We start from the raw sequence: 18,770 nt of genomic DNA, 5'->3' as shown, positions 1-18,770 counted from the left end.
AAACCAAGGGAAGAATATGAGTAAATGCATTCAGTGATTGCACAAATACCTTGCTTGCTCAAGTAAACAGATTTAAAATGCACATTTACGTAGACATTTCTGCACGTTACCACTTCAGAACATTGGTTGCCTTTTGCAACTCCAAATGGACAGGTTTGGTTCACTACAAACAGCTGACAGCAAGGTCAATGGTGAAAAACATTTGTAGTGAAGCTAAAAGTGTGTGAGTTAAGCAATGACTTGTAAAACCTTGCCTTGAGGGCAAACACCTGAGAAAGAATAAAACAGAGGATGGGCTGAAACAGGCATCAGCGAGGCACGATGTCTTGCTGTACAGTCCCAAGATGGATGAAGGAGAGCACTGCACCCTGCAACTGCAGTTCTTGGGTGGCTGTTTCCAACACATTTACTGTGCAAGGGCAACTGTGTACACTTCCACAGCAGTAACTGTTCTGGCCTATCACAACAGCTCTTTGTTGCTGACAGCATTTGTCCTTCACACATGGGAAGAAGATTGGTGAGATCTCTGCACCACTTTACAAGCCAGTGCTTGACCAAACTTTCAATTAAGTCAGTAAAAATGTTTACTAGAATTTGGATCAAGCGTAACAGCTGCTGAGGGCAGGAGTTGATTCTAAGGTGAGAACAGATTAGCAATCTTGATTCATAAACAGAATAATTTCAGGCTGCAAGTATGCACAGCCACAGTGCCCTTTCACGTCAGCTTGCCAAGGACCTTCTACCTAACCTAGCAACTGTTACGAAATTTATGATTATGATAGGACAAGTTTCCTAGCATACAGTAGCCAGACACCAGAAGAGGAGATACACTGATGGATTCATAGTCTGTTATTCTTTAATGTATAAAAATACAAAGGGATAATTTTTCTTTGATTATTAATGAAATATCCAACTCATTCATAGCTATTGGAGATTGACATCTGCTTTTGTGAGCTAATATCTTTGAATTATAAATACCCATTATAAAACTGCCTCAGTTCCAAGAGATTCAAATGGGTCAGCCTATATAGCAAATAGGAACTGGCTTCTGACATTCTATAACCTACTGCAGTCATTATAAACTGTGAACCTGGCATTCTCACTGGTTTTGCATACAGAAAATGAGACTAATTGTCCTGTAAATATGCATGAATATATACACTTTCTGAATTTCCATTATGGTGACTCTTGACATTTTAAATTCCTAGAGGAATAAGAATTTCATGGTATTTTTGTCTAGTTTAAAAAAATAATTGCTTTACAGAGTATTTGCAGCACTGTAACTTAAGTATACGTAAAATAACTTCACTGGCATAGACAAATTGACCCAATGCAAACCCCTGCTACTACAGGTTGTCTATTTGTCTGTTTTAAATACCTACTGATTTATGTTTTTAAATACTGTGGGGGGGAATTGAAGTGAAACTCATACTTCTGCAAACATTCTATTTTGCTGAAGCATGAAAGATATTTGCTGTGACGAGGAGTATTAAAATCAACTTCTGGCAAAGTAGACAGGACCAAGTATGACTTCATCATTGACCCATATTTTGAATGCAAGAAAGAAAAACTATTCTGGGCTATTACTGATTTATTTTTTTAAAGCTTTGAAACTCTACCCTTGTGCCTACATTTACATCACTGAAATAAATGAGGTTTACTGAAGTTGGTGGTACGCTATGGCAACACTAACTCCGTTAAAAGGGGTGTATCTGGATCAGCACTTACTGGAATAGTATTGCAGGTGCAAAGCTGTGCCCCAGTGTGCATAAAATACTTTCAGAACACATGTAATATTAGTCCTTTGCAACATGTGCATGGAATCTACCTGTTAAAAAGTACACAGTCTCTTTAGATCTGGGATGAGAATTGCTCTGTTACACTGGTGCAACTGAGGATTCTGTTCGTCAGCTGTTTCCCTATACACTGGTGTCAATGAGAGTATTTTGTCCCTTCGACAAAGGTGTGTTTAATATAAAACCTGAGGATATTGTCTGCAATGGACTTATACTGTTGCTTATCAGACCATCAGAGAAAGAGACCCGTGTTAAAAACATCCACAGAATCAACTTCTCTGGAGCCTTCCCTCTCAAGTCCTATATAGAGGAAATAGTGGACACAAGGCCTAATGGAAGCAGGTTGTTAAAGATCAAGACTGGAACTTACAGCAGGTCCAGTGGGGCCAGCACTGCCATCACTTCCACGAGCACCCTGTCAGCAGAAAACATGGTAAGTAAAAACTGGAAAGAGATTCAAAGATCAAAGAAAGCCACAATAAGCAGCTGTTCATGACTACAAACAGACGGATAGAAAGCCACTTACAGCTGGTCCAGGGGCACCTACTCTTCCTCTCTCACCAGGGAGACCACGAGCACCCTGAAAGAAAAATTAAATTCATTTACACCTGTTCACTAAAGATATATATTTTTTTCTTCTGCTAAGTCACTATACGAAGAAGGGTGCAGTCAGACAATTCTATTCCATATACTCATAGATTATTATATTACAGCATCTAGCTAGCTTGAGTGTCACTGATGGTAACTGGCCAAAACACTGGCTGAGCCATACCTATCAAATTTTTGAAAACAGTACTAGATACTTACAGGTTGTCCTGGGGTACCATTTTCACCAGGGGCACCAGGCTCTCCCTAAGAAAGAAGAAAGTTCACAGGCTTAAATTACTCATAGGATTCCTTGGACAGACAGCACAACACCATCTAAAGAGATACTCAATTGCTGTATTCTACTGTCCTTGTCTTTTGTAGCACTCACACCACCATACAGAATAACAGCATGTCATCTCCTAAGGATGCAGAGACAGTGACTGTCCCTTTATATACTGGAACAGGGCCAGTTGAAATACCTTAGAAGAAGAGGTCCAGAGCAAGTTGTTTCATTTTCCAATTTCTGCTTTCTTTACCCCCTTCCTTTATTCTGTAATATTTACTCTGCAGCACACATCTAAGAGATAAGGCCTGAATAATCAACTAATAATTCAAATCAAATGACAGCTTTATTTAGCTAGAGGAGAAAGATACTTTCTTTTGCCTTTGGTTATGGCTACTAGGTTCCTAACCTGTGCTGTCACATATCTGGAAATACAACAGAAATATCTGAGGTAGATCCTTAAGACCAGTACTATTGATATAAGTGGCAGCCACTAAAATATGATTTATCTCCCTTTAGGACTGAGCGCTCAAGCCCACAGATGGTCTAGACTGGCCTATAATGACAGGATTTGTCCTAGAGCACTGGTACCCTGAACATATCTGAATGCACCTAGTCTTAAATGCTGCAACCTCCTGAAATTTTTGCTTTAATCTTATGAGTATCTTTGATTCATTTTTTTCCAGTCAGATTAGTACTCTTAATAATACCTGTTCCTTTATTTACTTATTTACTTTATCTGCTTTTAATCTCCAACACCAGAGAAGTGCTTGCTATCTCATTACCAAACTTTTTCTGAAGGTTAACAAGTTGCACTGATACGGGAGAATGCTACAATACAATTAATAACCCTATAAACAAGTAGTTCTAAGCTTTTGGAAACAAGCAATAATGAGAATTACTACTTGACCTTTTCACTGTTACAAGTTTTTGAATACAAATCTACCATGAATAAATCAGCAGCATTAATTTTTCCTACAACCCGATTGTGCAGTAGTGTTTAAGAACACTGCTATTAGATACTGAAGTGGAATAGGAGAGATGAAATTAAGAGAGAAGAGTTTGCCAAACATGTTTCTATACCATGTTTAAAAACACTTTCTTAATCCGAGTATTCAAATATGCACTAAACTAAGGAAGGTAAAAAGGAAAAAAGACTGAAGATCAAGCATCCTTAACTCAGAAGAGCACTGCATTTATCCAAAGGTATGGCAGAAAGCCTTAAAATAAAGCAACATATCAGATTTTTCTAGAAAAATGAGATATTCTGATTTCAGTGTGCTTTAGAGAAAAACCCCAACTACATTCTGTAGAAAAGCAGAGAAAGCCAATTATTAGCAGCCCAGTTCTGTGGCTCTTACTTATTTAAAGTAATCTCTCGACTAAGGGCTTCAGAATAAGGCCCCAACATGATTTCTCACGTTGAGGTGCAAGTATTTGTCTTACATGGATCTGTTGACTTCTGTATCATTGCAACTGAGGAATGTTCAATGACAACGTGGAAGATCAATTGGAGAGGACTTCAGATATATTTCCCTAGAAAGAGTTAAAAGCTAAAAATGCACACAACATTTTCAGATTTCATCTTTACCTTAGTGCCGGGAGTACCAGGTTGTCCTTTTTGACCATCCAGACCATTGTGTCCCTATATTGAGTAGAAAAAAAATATTTAGTATGTATTTTCTCAGTAACTGCTACACACAAACTCATAGTCTTAAGAGGTAAATTCTTTCTATACAAGATGATTTTCTAATATAATCTTACATTTTTTTAAAGCATTCTCTTTTGCCAAGAGAAAAACTTCAAAGATATTAAAGCATTTAGAATATATACTCTCAACTTTGAAGAGGTTTCCAGGTGTTCTCAGTATGTTAAAGTGTTGTCAGTTTTAACTATTCAGGTAAAAGGTATGTGTAGACTCACCCTAATTCCCTTAAAGCCAGGCAGACCAGGAGTTCCAGGGAAACCACGAGCACCCTAAAAACACAGAACATGCATGATTGTCTCTCATGTTTTACATTGCATTTAAAAAGAAACAAAAAGCATCAGTCTTTCATTAAAATTAATGAGTAGATTGGGGTCATGATCATTCAAGTGAGGACCCACAATCATTTCAATGAGGATCGCAGTCCACTCCCAAACCTCCCAAGATCAGACCTGTTCAAAGACTAAAAACAATTAACCTGATTTTCCAGTTCTGTATCCCAGAAATTACACAAATTAACCTGTGATAGACAGCTATTTTAAGTTTCTATGCCAAGGTACCTGCTCACCACCTATGTAGCTCCTCATTATGTTACCTGTTACTATTACTTCTGCTTTACTATGGGGGTAAGGAGGTGGGGGACAGGGAACAAAAGAAAGACATAACTACATGATAGCCCTGAAGGTAAGAACTACAACGGAGATATTGAGATTAATCCATATATGCAATATTGATGGATTGTTTATGGGGTGCAATTCAGAAATGTCATTAGGTTTCTTTGCTAAGAGCACTGTTTTATAACAGAAAGTAGATCAATACTTACTTGAGGGCCAGCAACACCCCTCTCACCAGGTCTTCCAGGTTTGCCAGGGTGACCCTAAAAAACGCGGTAAAAATGCACTGAGAAGAAAGCTCATTTTATAAAAGACCATCATATTTTTTTTAATAAGAAAAGACATTATCAAAGCTTCTCCTTTTTGGTAGACAAGAGCTTGTTAGCTTTCCTTTTCCCATTTTCAGAAAGCTAAATAATGTATTTGGAGAGATTTTAGAGTTATCTATTTTTCTGTACATTTCCAACAGACAGCATCTTTTGTACTATTAAATAATTTTCAGGGGCTTATTTGTTCTGATAATAAAGAACAATATAGAAATGATGGCCATTAGAATGTTTAGTTTAACAATAATCTAATGTTAGAGTTGAATCATAACCCTCAAAGAGATTAAAAAGTTTTAATAACAACTTACATCTTCACCAGCCTTTCCTGGAGGACCAGGGGGACCACGAGGACCTTGGGGACCCTGTTAAAAATAGATTGAGTATTACTTCGAGCACCTTTCTTCAGGTAGGTCTCTTCCCTGGTTTCTCAACAGAGCTTGGGCATAGCTGGAGCCTGAACTGAATCAAGGTACTTCCATCCTAATTGCCTTTGTACTTCATGAGTTCCCAATCAGAAGGAGTCTGAATCTGAATGCTCAGCTCCTGTTTCTGTAACAGGATCAAGCAATTCTAACATTCAAGAACAAGCATATGGGTAGGATTAACAGGCCTAAGCATTACAGGCCTATCTTTGCATCTTATTTCTAACGCTAAGTGTCTGTAATGAAACCTGTACTTACTGTTTGACCAGGTTCACCAGGCTCACCGGGAACACCTTGAAAACCAGGAGGACCCTAGAAGAGAATGGAGATTGTTAGTGTTTGAACTGGCTATTTTATAGGTATGTCTAAATCCTACTACTGATTAATACATTGAGTGTACTTACAGGGGGTCCAGATGCTCCAGGTGGGCCTCTAGGTCCCATTAAACCCTATGGAGGAAAAACATTCTTTTTATTTGTTTAAAAATCACTATTTCATAAACTCATCTATAACACCAGTACCTGGCATTCCTAAAATCCTGGTAAAGGTAACAGTTTTCATTGTGCAATGTCCAAACAAAAGTTGAGGAAATTAAGAGATCTGCATAGGCAGTTCAAATACAAACAAATCTGAAGCCAGTGAGATGACTTAAGAATGTACCATTATGGCTGAGAACCTTTTGATTAAGCATCTTATTCTATTCTGCCTCACTAACAAGTGCTTTCACACAGTGGCTTATTCCTCTATGTACCCACTTCTTCCCTGTGCATGAACTTTCAGAGTTTAAAGACAGTCATAACAACACATTAAGAAAGGTTGTGTTTTGGGCAAATGGAAGTGTTACCATGAATTAGGAGGTTCATACGTCATTTTGAAAAGAAATCGATTTCCTCTTACAAATATTGAGCATATATCTATTTCAAATAATGATCTATCTCTAATTATCTTAATTTGCTTGTTTTTGACTTATTTCATTTCACCTCCAAAATAAATCACTAATATACTCTCATTGGCTGATTTTAGAGATTTACATACAACTTGAAAAATTTGGTCAAAAATCACTCCTAAAGGGGATTTTTCCATAGATTAGTGCACTTCCTTCACAGTTATCTTAAGGTTTACTAAGCACGCAAAAAACTTTAAACTGAAATTTAATTTAATCTTCTATTGTCCAAATGGATGTTTCACCAGACATTTCAACAGAAGCTATTATACTTTTACCTGCTTTTAAAATTTCATTGGGAACCCTGTTAGGTTTTTCTCATTGCAAGGGGGCTAACAGTTTTTCAATGGCTTATATACCATCCCAATGAGACTGAATAAATTTTCTCAAGGGAAATAAATGTATATTCATTATAGGCATTAACCTATGGAAGCTAATGCAATCATATTGCTATAACAGTATGCACTAGTTCTAGGAAAAAACAACTGCTACTGGACAGCCTGAATCATATGTGCTGCATAAACCCTGTGAATCTTTTCACAAATTATATTCTATAACTGTTTTTTCCTGCTTTTTTGTCTTCCTAATCTTTCACATTTTCTTTATGGAACCTCGTAGAAGAGATAGAATTTACTGCTTTTGCTGTCAATGGACCCTCACTGAGTCAACAATTGGAGCTTTTAGAAATGGTGACATGCTATATAAATCCTCATCTACATTTTCTAATTTATTGTCAGACACTGAAGGCCAAACTTGATTAAAAATAATCCAGTTTTAATGGATGCCAATGTATTTTCAAAAATTAATCTGATGATATACTACTTTCAGGAACAGAAAAAAGTACTTGACCCAGAATACGACCCAGAATAATCCTTGGCAGTCTTCATCCTGCTGCTCACCCATCAGATGCATTGTCCGTGATGTCAATGCATGCAATGAATTTAACCCATAATCTGCTATCTACATGTACTGAAGAATACCTGCTAACATTAGGAATATTTAGAAATTCATGTAGAGAGGCAGACAACTCCTTAAGTGTCCATTTGAAAATAGTATACTGGGAAAGATTCCTCCTCAGAGTAACTTTGTAGCAGCAAGTGCTAGCTTTCACTTGCTCAGAACCAAATGTAGTGGCCAGTGTTCTGCCAAACCTGTACAATACAAGGATGCCCAAAGGGTTGTCCAGAAGGGTTGTACAGCCATGGGAGATAAAATGGTCACTGACTGGGACTGAGATATTGAGTTACTTTTTAGATCTGTGTCTGCTTTAGAGAGCATCTCTACAATTGATCTCTTTCCTACAATACAAACTTCTTCTGTCTTAACACAGGTAAAGTAATACTGTATCAAAGTAGATGTTCCATATTGGATTACCAGATTCACGAAAATGTTATCAACAGACAGAATTAAAGCACAAGACCTACTTGTGCTATATTCAAGCTGAAGATACAGTCCTAAGACTTATTTCTAGCACTTCACATTGTGCTATATTAAAGGATCAGTTTACAGTCTTACTTGATATATGATCAAAACACAGATTTTAAAACTATGTTTTGAATTAATGCAGCTGGATTAGACTCAAAAGAAAATGTGAAATACATGTTTATGCAAGTTATCAAGTGCTAAATCTTATACTTACCATAGGTCCTGGGCCAAAGTCAGCCGCTTTAGATGGATCATATTGAGCAGCGAAATTCTGTGGGTGACAAAAATTTGAAATTAAAAGCATGAACATTTTTTTCTTTAAAAAGTATTGATAGTTATCATTCTATATGTAACTGTCATCTGACTTGTTACATGATATGTTAAAGCAACATACTTAAAACTCGGTAAACGTGGCCCTGTTACAAATACATTCATATTTGCTTCTTTCCAGAAGGACCCTTTTACACATTGGCCTCCAATGTGTAACAGTACACAGTAGTAAGAAACACAATGCAATTGCCTGAACTGAAAATTAAAGATGTAGACTTGATGCCCACTAAAAATTGAAAACATTCCTGTATCTCTCAAATCATTCTGCTTAATGACAGAAGTTATGCATATTTTTTACCACATTAAGTAAAATTCACGGCCCAGCCCCGACGCACTATTGGATGAGATGGGCCCTTCAGCTTCAAAAATATCTGCAGAGTATGCAGCCTCAAAAACACTGCACTGGATTTCTGACCTTTTATTATATAAAAGTCTTGTAGACAAATACACCTCTTGCTTTGTGGCATATATTTTATCTCTTCACTAAAATGGAAGAGTTCTATACAACACAATCAAAAATCCTTTTCTCGCTTGCTTCTTTAGTCTACTAAAATAATAGAAACTAATAAAAACAGTTTTCTGTTTGCTAATAGGAAAATAAATTATTGCTATACATATTGAGGGCAAGAGTCCATGGCAGATGATTTACTACACTACCTAAAAAAACCACTGTTTAATTTCTTTATGCTCCCAGCCCAAGCTAAAGTCAAAGAGTTAAAATCAGCATTTGACAGGGCATACATGATGGACACTTCTGCAGAAAGTGTGTATGTGACAGTCCACTTGTGTTCTGCAGCATTAATGTGGATAGATGAAAAATTCTAAAGGAAGAGAGGTACTGACGTTTAATTATGGACTTCTAGCTTAAGGGTAGTTTTCCTCAAGCTTATTCCAGTACAGTTGCTTTCTCTTGAACACAACAGCAAACTTGTATTTCTTTTGTCCATCCACTTAACTGTACAGGTTTCATTTAGTTGACTCCTAATCCACATATTATGTTAGCACAAATCTAATGCTAATTAATGGGGTTGATTTGCTCCTCTGCATAAGTCCCTGTTGAATATAGAATCCAAAGTTCCTGAGGAAATCCTAAGGAGTGCTTCACTGGAACTGGGACCACAAATTTCATGCAGACTCTAGTGGTCGGCATGATCTTCTCTTCAGAGTATGCTTCCTCTACTCTCCAGCAGAATGTCAGTGTTTTCCAGCAAATATACATTTAGCCTTTGGATGTCATGAAGCTCAGATTATCAGTTTCAGTAACATAAAATTTGGATGCCTTACTCCGCCAAGACCTGGAGGACCAGGGGGGCCTGGAGGACCTGGTAGACCGTCTTCACCATCTCTGCCTGGTGGACCTGGTGGACCCTACAGGCAAAAGGAGGATTATAACGTGAATATTAGAAGTAACTCATAAAATCTCTAAAGTGATGAATATATTAACAACTGGGAACCTACAGCACATACTGCAGCACTGCTGTACATGCAGTTGCAAAGTATGTCCAACTTCAGAAAACAAGCATAGCCTGAATTTACATTGCCTTGCCACTCCTCAATCAGATACATGCTGTAGTTTCATATTTGGGAAGATTACTAGGGTAATATTGAACTATGCTACCAAAGCACAACCTCCAGATTGAGAAGTTTCATTTCAAGCAACCAAAGCTTGGACATGAACCCCAGGTTACCCATGCAGACCCACACAGCCCAACAGATTCTGTTTGTGAGAGACAAAAAATTTCCCTGACAAGCTGAGGATTGGCAGGTCAGTCTCACTGCTATGAACTAACATAACCAGAAAAAGTCAAAGGCCAGTTTTTAACCAACCTGGATTATCTGCTGCTATAATCAGAAATTTGATGACAATGAAAGAGTATTATTTTCCACAGGTTTTTGGTTCATTTCGGTGCCGCCACTTTGCTATCACTGCCATAACCACTCCAACAACAGCTTGAAGGGACATGTGTTCAGTCCAGAACATTTGCTCTTACATTCTATCATCCCCAATACACAAAGCTGATCGAGGTTTGCCATCACAGTATTTGAGGTGAGGCATTTCATTTGGTCTAAATAAAATTCATAATAAAAAAATCTTAAGGATTCTGAAAGGGACAGGTTTAGGCTTTTTGTCTTCAGGATAAAGCATATATTTTACTTCATTAAACAGATGTAGATACTGGCAGCCTAAAGCAAATATCAACTAAGGATGTGAATTTCAGACTACAACACTATAAAAAGCAGCAGTGATTCAGAAGCAAACCAGAAAAGCAGATAACAATATTAACATTACAATTAAATACAATTTAATTATAACATGATAATTACATTATCATACCAACTGCCTCTATCTACAGTTACATTCAAAATTGCCTTTAACAACACAATGTCCACTTTGACCGATAAGATGTGGATGACAGATGCCTAGCTGCCAAGAGGAGAGCTTTTTCAAGCCACCTTTGTAGGTACAGGTATCGAATGATCCTCTAGTCTACCTTTGTCTATTTGGGTTTGATGTTGACAGCTTATCTTTACACCATCCCGTTCAAAAACTGTCTTTACGTGACAACTTTCTCTTTTGCATTTTTCTGCACTGTGTCCAGTACAAGCAGTCAGAAAAAAAAAAAAGGCTTGCAACCATCATCTGGAGTGCTAGGCTGTTCTCCGAACCAAAATCACATCTGATTAGGTACAATGATCATAAGTAGGTTGGAGTGGTATTGCCAGTGGCAGCATTGGTACATAGAAAACTTGATTTCTTTTTTAACAAAATTGCACCTGTAGAAGCTTGTATGTATAATAATTGGATCTGTCATTAATGCCTACACTGTTGTTTTTTTCCATACTGATTTTCCAACAACTGTTCAAAGACCATAAATAAATATGTGTCAATCTAATTCCTTACCCTTTCTCCCTGTGGCCCTTTGTCTCCTCTGGGGCCCTGCTGGAAGAAAAGAGAACTTAATGAGTTACCATGGAAATTTTCCAGGACAATACAGAGAAAGAGATACATTAAAAATAAGTAGTGTACATGAAAAAAGGGAAAGAGGACTGCATATAGAGGTCCTATACCTATTTTCCATGGTATATTGTTTTTCTTCAATACGCTATTGAAAATAGATTAGTCACTATCATCACTATGTCAGTCAAAGCATCACTGCACAGTCCACAGAAGTACTTACACAGTTTGTTTTATTCTCGTCTGAATAACTTGCTCTAATTTAGCAATAGTGACTTTTAGAAATACAAGGGAATCTATTTAGCCTTTTAGACCAGTATAGATATTAGTGTACAGTTCAACTAATGAAACCTTTCTAAAGGAAATCTTGTGGAACAAGAATCCTTCCTTGAGGCAGTTTTGTTCTTGGTATGCTTAGTTCTGCTCTTGGATAAAGCAGGTTAAAACCAAAATTTGAATTTTCCATGGTGTTAACCTGTTGCACCCACTGTTCTCTCTTTTTTATGTCCTACTTATCTCAGTGAACACTGGAAATAATGATTTAGTCAATATTCTGTCATCCAACATTCCACAAAATATTACTCTACCTGGGAATATTTGATGTCATCTACATTGCCACAAAAGAAAAATGAAAGTGCTTACCCTTCGCCCTGCAGATGCCTGGAAGAGATAAAGCAGAAAATTAAAAAAAGATACAAATTATCCCAATATTTTAAACTAAACTACTGTACAAATTTAGGCTCATCTTCTTACAACTCTGTAATTTACACCAGTACAATATATGTAAGTATACCCTATGCTTTTTAAATTACTAGGAAGGCTAAGAGTTTACTATCAAGTGAAAATATATGCACCTACATAAGAACATTCTATTGAAGACTGTCAATTTTATACTTATTAAAGCCTACAAATATAACATAAATGGAAGTCACACCTGAGTTCTTTCATAATCCTTCTGTGCAACGCAATTTAGCCTGGAAGACTGGCCTTAAAGTATAGTCATCTCCAATCCAAACTGCCAGGTATAACGTCCGAACACCACTGCTCAGTTATTTTCTCCTCATGATCTTTACACCTATGAAGGCAGTCTCTTAAAAAGGCCAGCCCACTTGAGAAATTGGGGTGGGTACATTTCCATGCAGTCCCTTCAGGATTTATTTGGTACCTTGCCATGGCCACCTTGGGAATTAAGGTTAGTAAATATTGCCCTGAAAAGGTAGCCTAGCCCATTAATTGAAGTTGAATATTATATATAAGATGAAAAATAATCATACTGACCTCACTCACATCTGCAGGAAGAAGGGAAAGGAAAAAAAAGAGATAATTAGATTGTTTATTCAGTGGTTTAAAAGGTTGACATTTCAGTATTTTAAATAAGAATGTATTTTTAAAAAGCAAAAAACATTTTCTTAATGCAATTTCGTTCTCTTAATGTGATTATCTTAAACTGTAAGGACTCACAAGTGTGGTCACTATATCTTTCCAAGTCAAAACAGAGTTGCTAATAAAATAAAACAAGTAATTTGGCTGATACATAAAAAAACAAACAAACAAAAAAAAAAAACAAAACAGTTATTTTCTATAAGCCTGTTGTAAATGTGCTTAAAAATATCTCCCTGGAAAGAAATACATGTATTTTCTCATATGTGTGCATGCAATAGATGAATAAAGCCGGGCATGATGACACGTGTCAAGTCACTAATTGGAAGCCACAACTTTAGGTTTTAATATAGATGGCCCCTCGCACTTCTTATGGGGAATGGTTCTCCTCTAATGGACCCATTTCCAAGATGTAAAATGCCATTGTGTAACCAGAATAGATTGAAGCTATTATCCACCAAATAGCAAGAAACTATGTTTCTGTATGTATTCTTAGTAACTGTATGTTACTAAGTATGCTCTTGTTAATCAGATACAGAACTCAACTTTTAAAATCTGTTTTCCAGAGTTCAAGCAGTGAGTGATTTGGTTTTGGCTGAAACTTACCATGGTAAAAAAATGTCTTTCACCACACTTCAGTGCCAACAATCTGACATTTTACTAGCAGGTTGTTGGGTGTGGCGTGCCCGTCCCCCCAAAAAAGTGTCCCTTTGGGGGTGTTTGGTGGCTCTGAATTCAGATGGTTCACACAGTAGGCGGTGTGCGGGACATCACCAAGCTCCAGAACAGAGGGCAGAATACCCTTGGTAATTCAGTATAAGAGTTCAGAAAGCGGCTGCCTGCGGGTGCTGCTGACACAGATGGCTGCGCTGTTATTTGGGGAAAGGGCAGATGCTGTGGGGACGTCGGGCTCCTCGCCCGAGCCTCTCAGCCCCCGCTGCCGGCCCGCAGCTGCCAGCCGAGGGCGCTGCTGCCGCCGCCCGGCACGGGGAGAGGGCAAGGGCCGGGGGCCAGGCCTTAGACGGGGCCCCCCGTGCTCGCCTCGGGCTTCGGAAGCCTCGGGGCCGGCAGCAGGGGGCAGCCGGGGTCCCCCCTCGGCTCTGCTGCCCCGTTCAGCTCAACACGGAGCCTCCCTGCCTGCCGCGGGCCGCCTTCCCCCCTCGTCGGGCGGCTTAAAGCCTGCGGGGAGCCCCGGGGGGGCCGTGCGGTGCCCCCCGTCGGCTCGGGGCGCTCCCCGCTTCGCCTCCAGGGGGCGCGGCGGCGGCGGCCCGAGGGGAGCCGCGGAGGGCGCGGGGGGGGAAGCCGAGACCCCGCTCCCGTCTCGCCGGGGCTTTAAGCATCTGCTCTCCTTTGGATGCTTTTTTTTTTTTTTTTTCTCCATTTTCTTTCCTTTTTTTCTTCTTCCCTTTTCTTTCTTTTTTCTTTTTTTTTTTCTCTTTTTTCTCTCTCTCTTTTTTTTTTTTTTTTTTTTGTTCTGTTTTTGGTGGGGCTCCTTGGGCTAATTTTACCTCCTTGTGCTTTTGCCATCCTTTCCTAACTCTGGAAGGAAAAAACAAAAAAACAAAAAACACCCTAACCAGCCTAGCCCCTGCCCTGGGACGGAGGTGGCACTGTTCTCCGGGGCGCCGAAAGCCCCGCGGGCTGCCGTCGGCGGGGAGCACGGCGGCCACAGAGCGCGGAGAGCCGGCCGGCCAGCCGCCCCCCTGCCACCACCCCGGCCACGAACACGCCGAAAAAGCAACTTACGTTGGCTCGTCGCTAGGCACGAAGTTACTGCGAGCAGCAACACAATCCGCGTATCCACAAAGCTGAGCATGTCTAGACGCTAGACATGCAGACTCCTTGTGCCGCAGAGTCCCCCCCGGTCGGTGGCTAGCTATTCCCTGCGGGACGCAGGCATACAGACCCCGAGAAGTGCTTCCCCGACCTGTGCACACCCCCGCTGCCCGGCACGCTCAGTGACCCCGGCCCCGCTCCGCCCTACTTATACCGCAGGAGGGTCCCGGCGCCGCCAATGGGCGCGGGGCGGGCGCGGGCCCCGCGCGGCTCCCAGGGCCGTCACGTGCCCAGGGGTCGGCGGGGAGGGGGGGGGACAGGCAGGGATGGAGGCAGGGAGGGAGGGCAAAGAGGGAGGGAGGGAGGGAGGGAGGGAGGCGGCCACGCTAAATTGGTTCCATGCTTTGAGGACGTGGACACTTTGAGGCTTTCGGAAGGAAAATCTGACTCGCCGTCTGATTTTTTTATTATTTATTTATATATATATATATACAGTTTTCATGCCGTCCCCCGCCCCTCGCCCTGATTTTTTTTAATCATTATTATTTTTTTTGGGCTGCGCGGCCCCCGGGGGCGCTCCGAGGGCTTTCAAAGCGGGAGCTGTCCAGCACCCTGGGGGTGGGCTACCTGCCGTGCCCCTGCTTGCCCCCCCCTCCGCATCCCCTCGCCCGCAGCGCCACGGCGGAGCCCCCCCCGCCCCCTCGCTCTTCCTCCCTTCCCCGTCTCCGCCGGGTTCCCCCTCCCAGCTTCGCAGCCGCCCCGGCACCGTGCGGGGGTCCCCGTGAGGGGAGCAGCCCGGGGTGCCCCGCAGCCGCTGTCCCCAGGGCTGCCTCGCTTTGGGGGCCGTGGAGCCGGGGCACGGCCGGGGCACGGAGCCCCAGAGCGGCTCTCCGGGGCCGGGGCAGGGAGGGAGGGCTCGCAGCTTGCCACGTCTGCCCCGCAGCGGGCTGCTGCCGTCGGAGGGTGTGGGTGTGTGGGGAGGGGGAAAGGAGGGGGTCTGCCCCGACCGCCCCACAGCGCTCGGGGAGGAAGGGGCGGCTGAGAGGAGCCGCCCGCCTTGCCCCTGGGGGTGAGGGAGCCCCGTCCTCCTTCCCCGGGGGCTGCAGTCACCCGGGGTCGCCCCCCGCCGGCCCCCGCGGCTGAGGGGAGCTGACGTGGTGCCGCCGGCCGGGCCAAGCCGCAGCCAGCCCGCCCGCCCCCGGCCCGCCTCCCCGCCCGGGGGGCTCCTCCGAGCCCCCGCCCCGCTCGCTGAGGGGAGTCCCGGGACGAGGCGAGGGTGATGGGGAGCTGTGAGACGACGGAGCGGGTCCCCTCCGTCGGGGCGGGCTCCGCTTCCCTCCCCCGGCCCCTCGCCCAGCAGGCGGGTCCCACTGCCGGGGCGAAGGGGGCCGCTCTCCCTCGGCCTGGCCTCGGGGAGGTGCCGGGGCGTACCCGGCCCTCCTCTGCAAGCTGCCTCGGTTACAAAGAGCGGGGGGGATCCGCTCGGGGCGTCCGTCTGACGGGCACCCCGCTGGGGTTCTGTTCCGGGGGCGCAGCCCGGGGCCGGGATGAGCCCACGGGGCCCCGGCCGGGCTGAGGTTGCCTCTGGGGACCTGGGTGAAAGCTGCCACGAGTGCTGGTGAAATGGGTGGCAAACGTGGAATTAAACCTGGTCTCGGGCTAAAAAACGGCATCGGCAAAAGGTGGTCCAGCAAAGTGTGTCTGCCCATAAAACGGGAGCCCTACAGATGACAGTACCAACGCTGTAATAAAATTATACCCCGTAAACAGCACATACATATTCTTTCAGATCGTATCATATCCATGGCATCAATTTAAATAGGTTTTGAAACTGAGCTGGGCAGCAAAGTTAACTGCTTCAAAGTTTGTACTGACACAAATCTACAATTGCCCACCGAGCTTCCAACAAGTTGAAATAATGATTGAAATTAGACCCAAAGCGCTGAGGCTGGAGTCCAAGAATGAATGTTTCCTGACACCTCTGCTTCCGGTGAATAGCAGGGTTTTTAAAACTTGTCCCTTGAAATCAATCTTTCGACTCTATAGGAGATTTTCTTCATTTCATCTTCATATTAATTTAGTCTCTGTTGCACTAACAGAACATTCATCATCTGCTTATAATAATATTTAGAGTATTTTGTGATGAAATCTGTTCTAATTGCATATACACAATGTCAGGCAACTATTGCTTGCCTACTTAAATGCATGCTTTCAAGAAATGATAGCCCTTCTCTACCAAAGGATTTCTCTTGGAGGTGCAACACTGTGGATACATATCCTGACCGAACTGAACTAAACCATCATTTCCCTCCCTCCTTCCCCTCAAATTTTACACAGGAAAGACAAGCTCCCAGCCCCTATAAAGAATAATAATTCATTGGTATGGCACTTTTCCCATGACAAAGGGTTTCTGTCAAAACCCCACCATGCTGAAACACCCATAACTGAAATTCTTTAGGACTGGCAGCTTTGACATAACTTTCTTGGATGCATACTTGACCTTCAGAATCTGTGGAGCCCTTGGTCACTTTGTTCACTAGTACACATCCATTGTCTTTTTCCATATTTTTGAAGAAATAATAATCTTTTTGTCTCTACCATCAGCACTGATTCAAACAACACTAAATGAGTTCAGGGTAAGTGACAAGGGCCTATTAAGTTGGGTATTTTTATCATAAATATACTGTCACAGCTTCCATTGTAAAGGTAGGTTGCATTGCTCACCTACTCTGTCTAAGCAAGCAAAAGTCTTCTTACAAAACCTGAGAAAAAATCGAAGTATATATATACTTCATATATATATATATTTTATATATTTTATATATATATATAAAAGTGTGCTCACTGCATTTGGATCTATAGTGTGAACTTGGAGAATATCTTTCCTCAAACTGCAATTACTGCAAATATTTGCTGTCATGCAGGTATCTTTACTAGTACAAGAACTCTAAATTAACAGAAGTAACGTGACAGCTTTTGGAGCCATTAGCATAACTGAAATGATTTGATCAGCCAATTTTAACAAGGACACATCTGAGAACTCATTTTCTCTTTGCATCGTATTCATTTAAAGGAAATATTTCACACAGAAGCCAGTAATGCCTACGGCACAATTTAAACTGAAACCAATGATAATAAAAAAAATAACCTTTGGAAAATTTGCTGTTAAGTCAAGCTTTGAAAGAGATGACTCTCCAGGTGATGTCAAAGCAGATTTATTTCTTGTAATTTCGAACAATTCATTAGAATGCAGACATAAAAATCCAAAAGCTGTAACTGTTTCTAATACACTGGGAAGCATTTGCCTTGCTTACTCCTTTAAAACTTATCATCCATCCATCCATCCATCCATCCATCCATCCATCCATCCATCCATCCATCCATCCATCCAAAGAGTTCAATAGTCTTTGGCCAGTACCATAGTACAAGAACACATGGAGCAATGCTAGAGCTCAGAGAAAGAATCTACATCTTTTTAGGCTCTAGGCAAATCTCATAGCCCAAGGTGGATAGCTGGGTTTAGCATGCTCTCAGAACCCAGTTCTCCTCAGGCTGATATGAATGGGACAGCCAAAGTATTTGTAATTGGTGCAAATAATTATTGATTTCTCTGCATCTATTTCAATGCAAGGCTTCACACATTCAGATAATGGGTACACGCCCAACTATATAGCAAGAAAGCTACACAGGGGAAGTAGTTTCCCAGTGGGACTCCTTTTAGTGGTGGGGATGGTTAAGTGACACCATCTGGCTCTAGTGCAGTGCTCTGGTCTTTCTTTTGTAGGATATATGGAGATATGAGTGCCTATACAAATTAATGCAACACAAAGCTGAACCCTGGATAGATTCTACTTGGTGTCTGCTTTGTAGACATATTAGCTTAATGAGATCTAGCTCAAGTGAAGGTGCTTATGACTCTGTACTTCACATCTTAGCAATGTGCAGACAGTATCTTGCTCTGAATAGCAAGGAGAAAAGAATCTCTGTCAGTGGAGAAAACACAGAAATGGTACAGCACATCCCCCTCCCTGCAATTTGTTGTTTCATGTTGCTTTTTTTATTCCTGACTGCTTAGTTAAAAACAACAACAACAACAATAACAACAACAAAGTAAAACAGTTGTGCTAAATCTTTATAGGAACAGCCAGAGGAGAGATGAGAGAATGCAAAGAACTTCCACCAATTCTCTGCATACTGTGTTGAAGGACCAGGTACACAAAGCCTCT

General features: G+C 41.7%; 1 protein-coding gene across 1 annotated transcript in view; it reads right to left on the bottom strand.

Moving 5' to 3' along the window:
- The window catches only part of COL1A2 (collagen type I alpha 2 chain), a gene marked incomplete at its 5' end in the record, with an annotated part of 36,573 nt that extends 21,989 nt beyond the window's left edge, over window positions 1-14,584 (bottom strand). The window contains 13 exons of the mRNA XM_084282734.1: window positions 2,167-2,211; window positions 2,323-2,376; window positions 2,604-2,648; window positions 4,259-4,312; window positions 4,591-4,644; window positions 5,196-5,249; window positions 5,621-5,674; window positions 5,993-6,046; window positions 6,139-6,183; window positions 8,317-8,373; window positions 9,717-9,800; window positions 11,335-11,370; window positions 14,495-14,584. Of these exons, the coding sequence (XP_084138860.1) occupies window positions 2,167-2,211; window positions 2,323-2,376; window positions 2,604-2,648; window positions 4,259-4,312; window positions 4,591-4,644; window positions 5,196-5,249; window positions 5,621-5,674; window positions 5,993-6,046; window positions 6,139-6,183; window positions 8,317-8,373; window positions 9,717-9,800; window positions 11,335-11,370; window positions 14,495-14,584 (726 nt within the window). The remainder of the gene's footprint in view (window positions 1-2,166; window positions 2,212-2,322; window positions 2,377-2,603; window positions 2,649-4,258; window positions 4,313-4,590; window positions 4,645-5,195; window positions 5,250-5,620; window positions 5,675-5,992; window positions 6,047-6,138; window positions 6,184-8,316; window positions 8,374-9,716; window positions 9,801-11,334; window positions 11,371-14,494) is intronic.
- Window positions 14,585-18,770: the final 4,186 nt, after the last annotated feature.

This window comes from Netta rufina (assembly GCF_964035555.1).
Source record: "Netta rufina genome assembly, chromosome: 2".
Lineage (NCBI taxonomy): Eukaryota > Metazoa > Chordata > Aves > Anseriformes > Anatidae > Netta > Netta rufina.
This window is presented reverse-complemented; position numbering and strand designations above follow the sequence as displayed.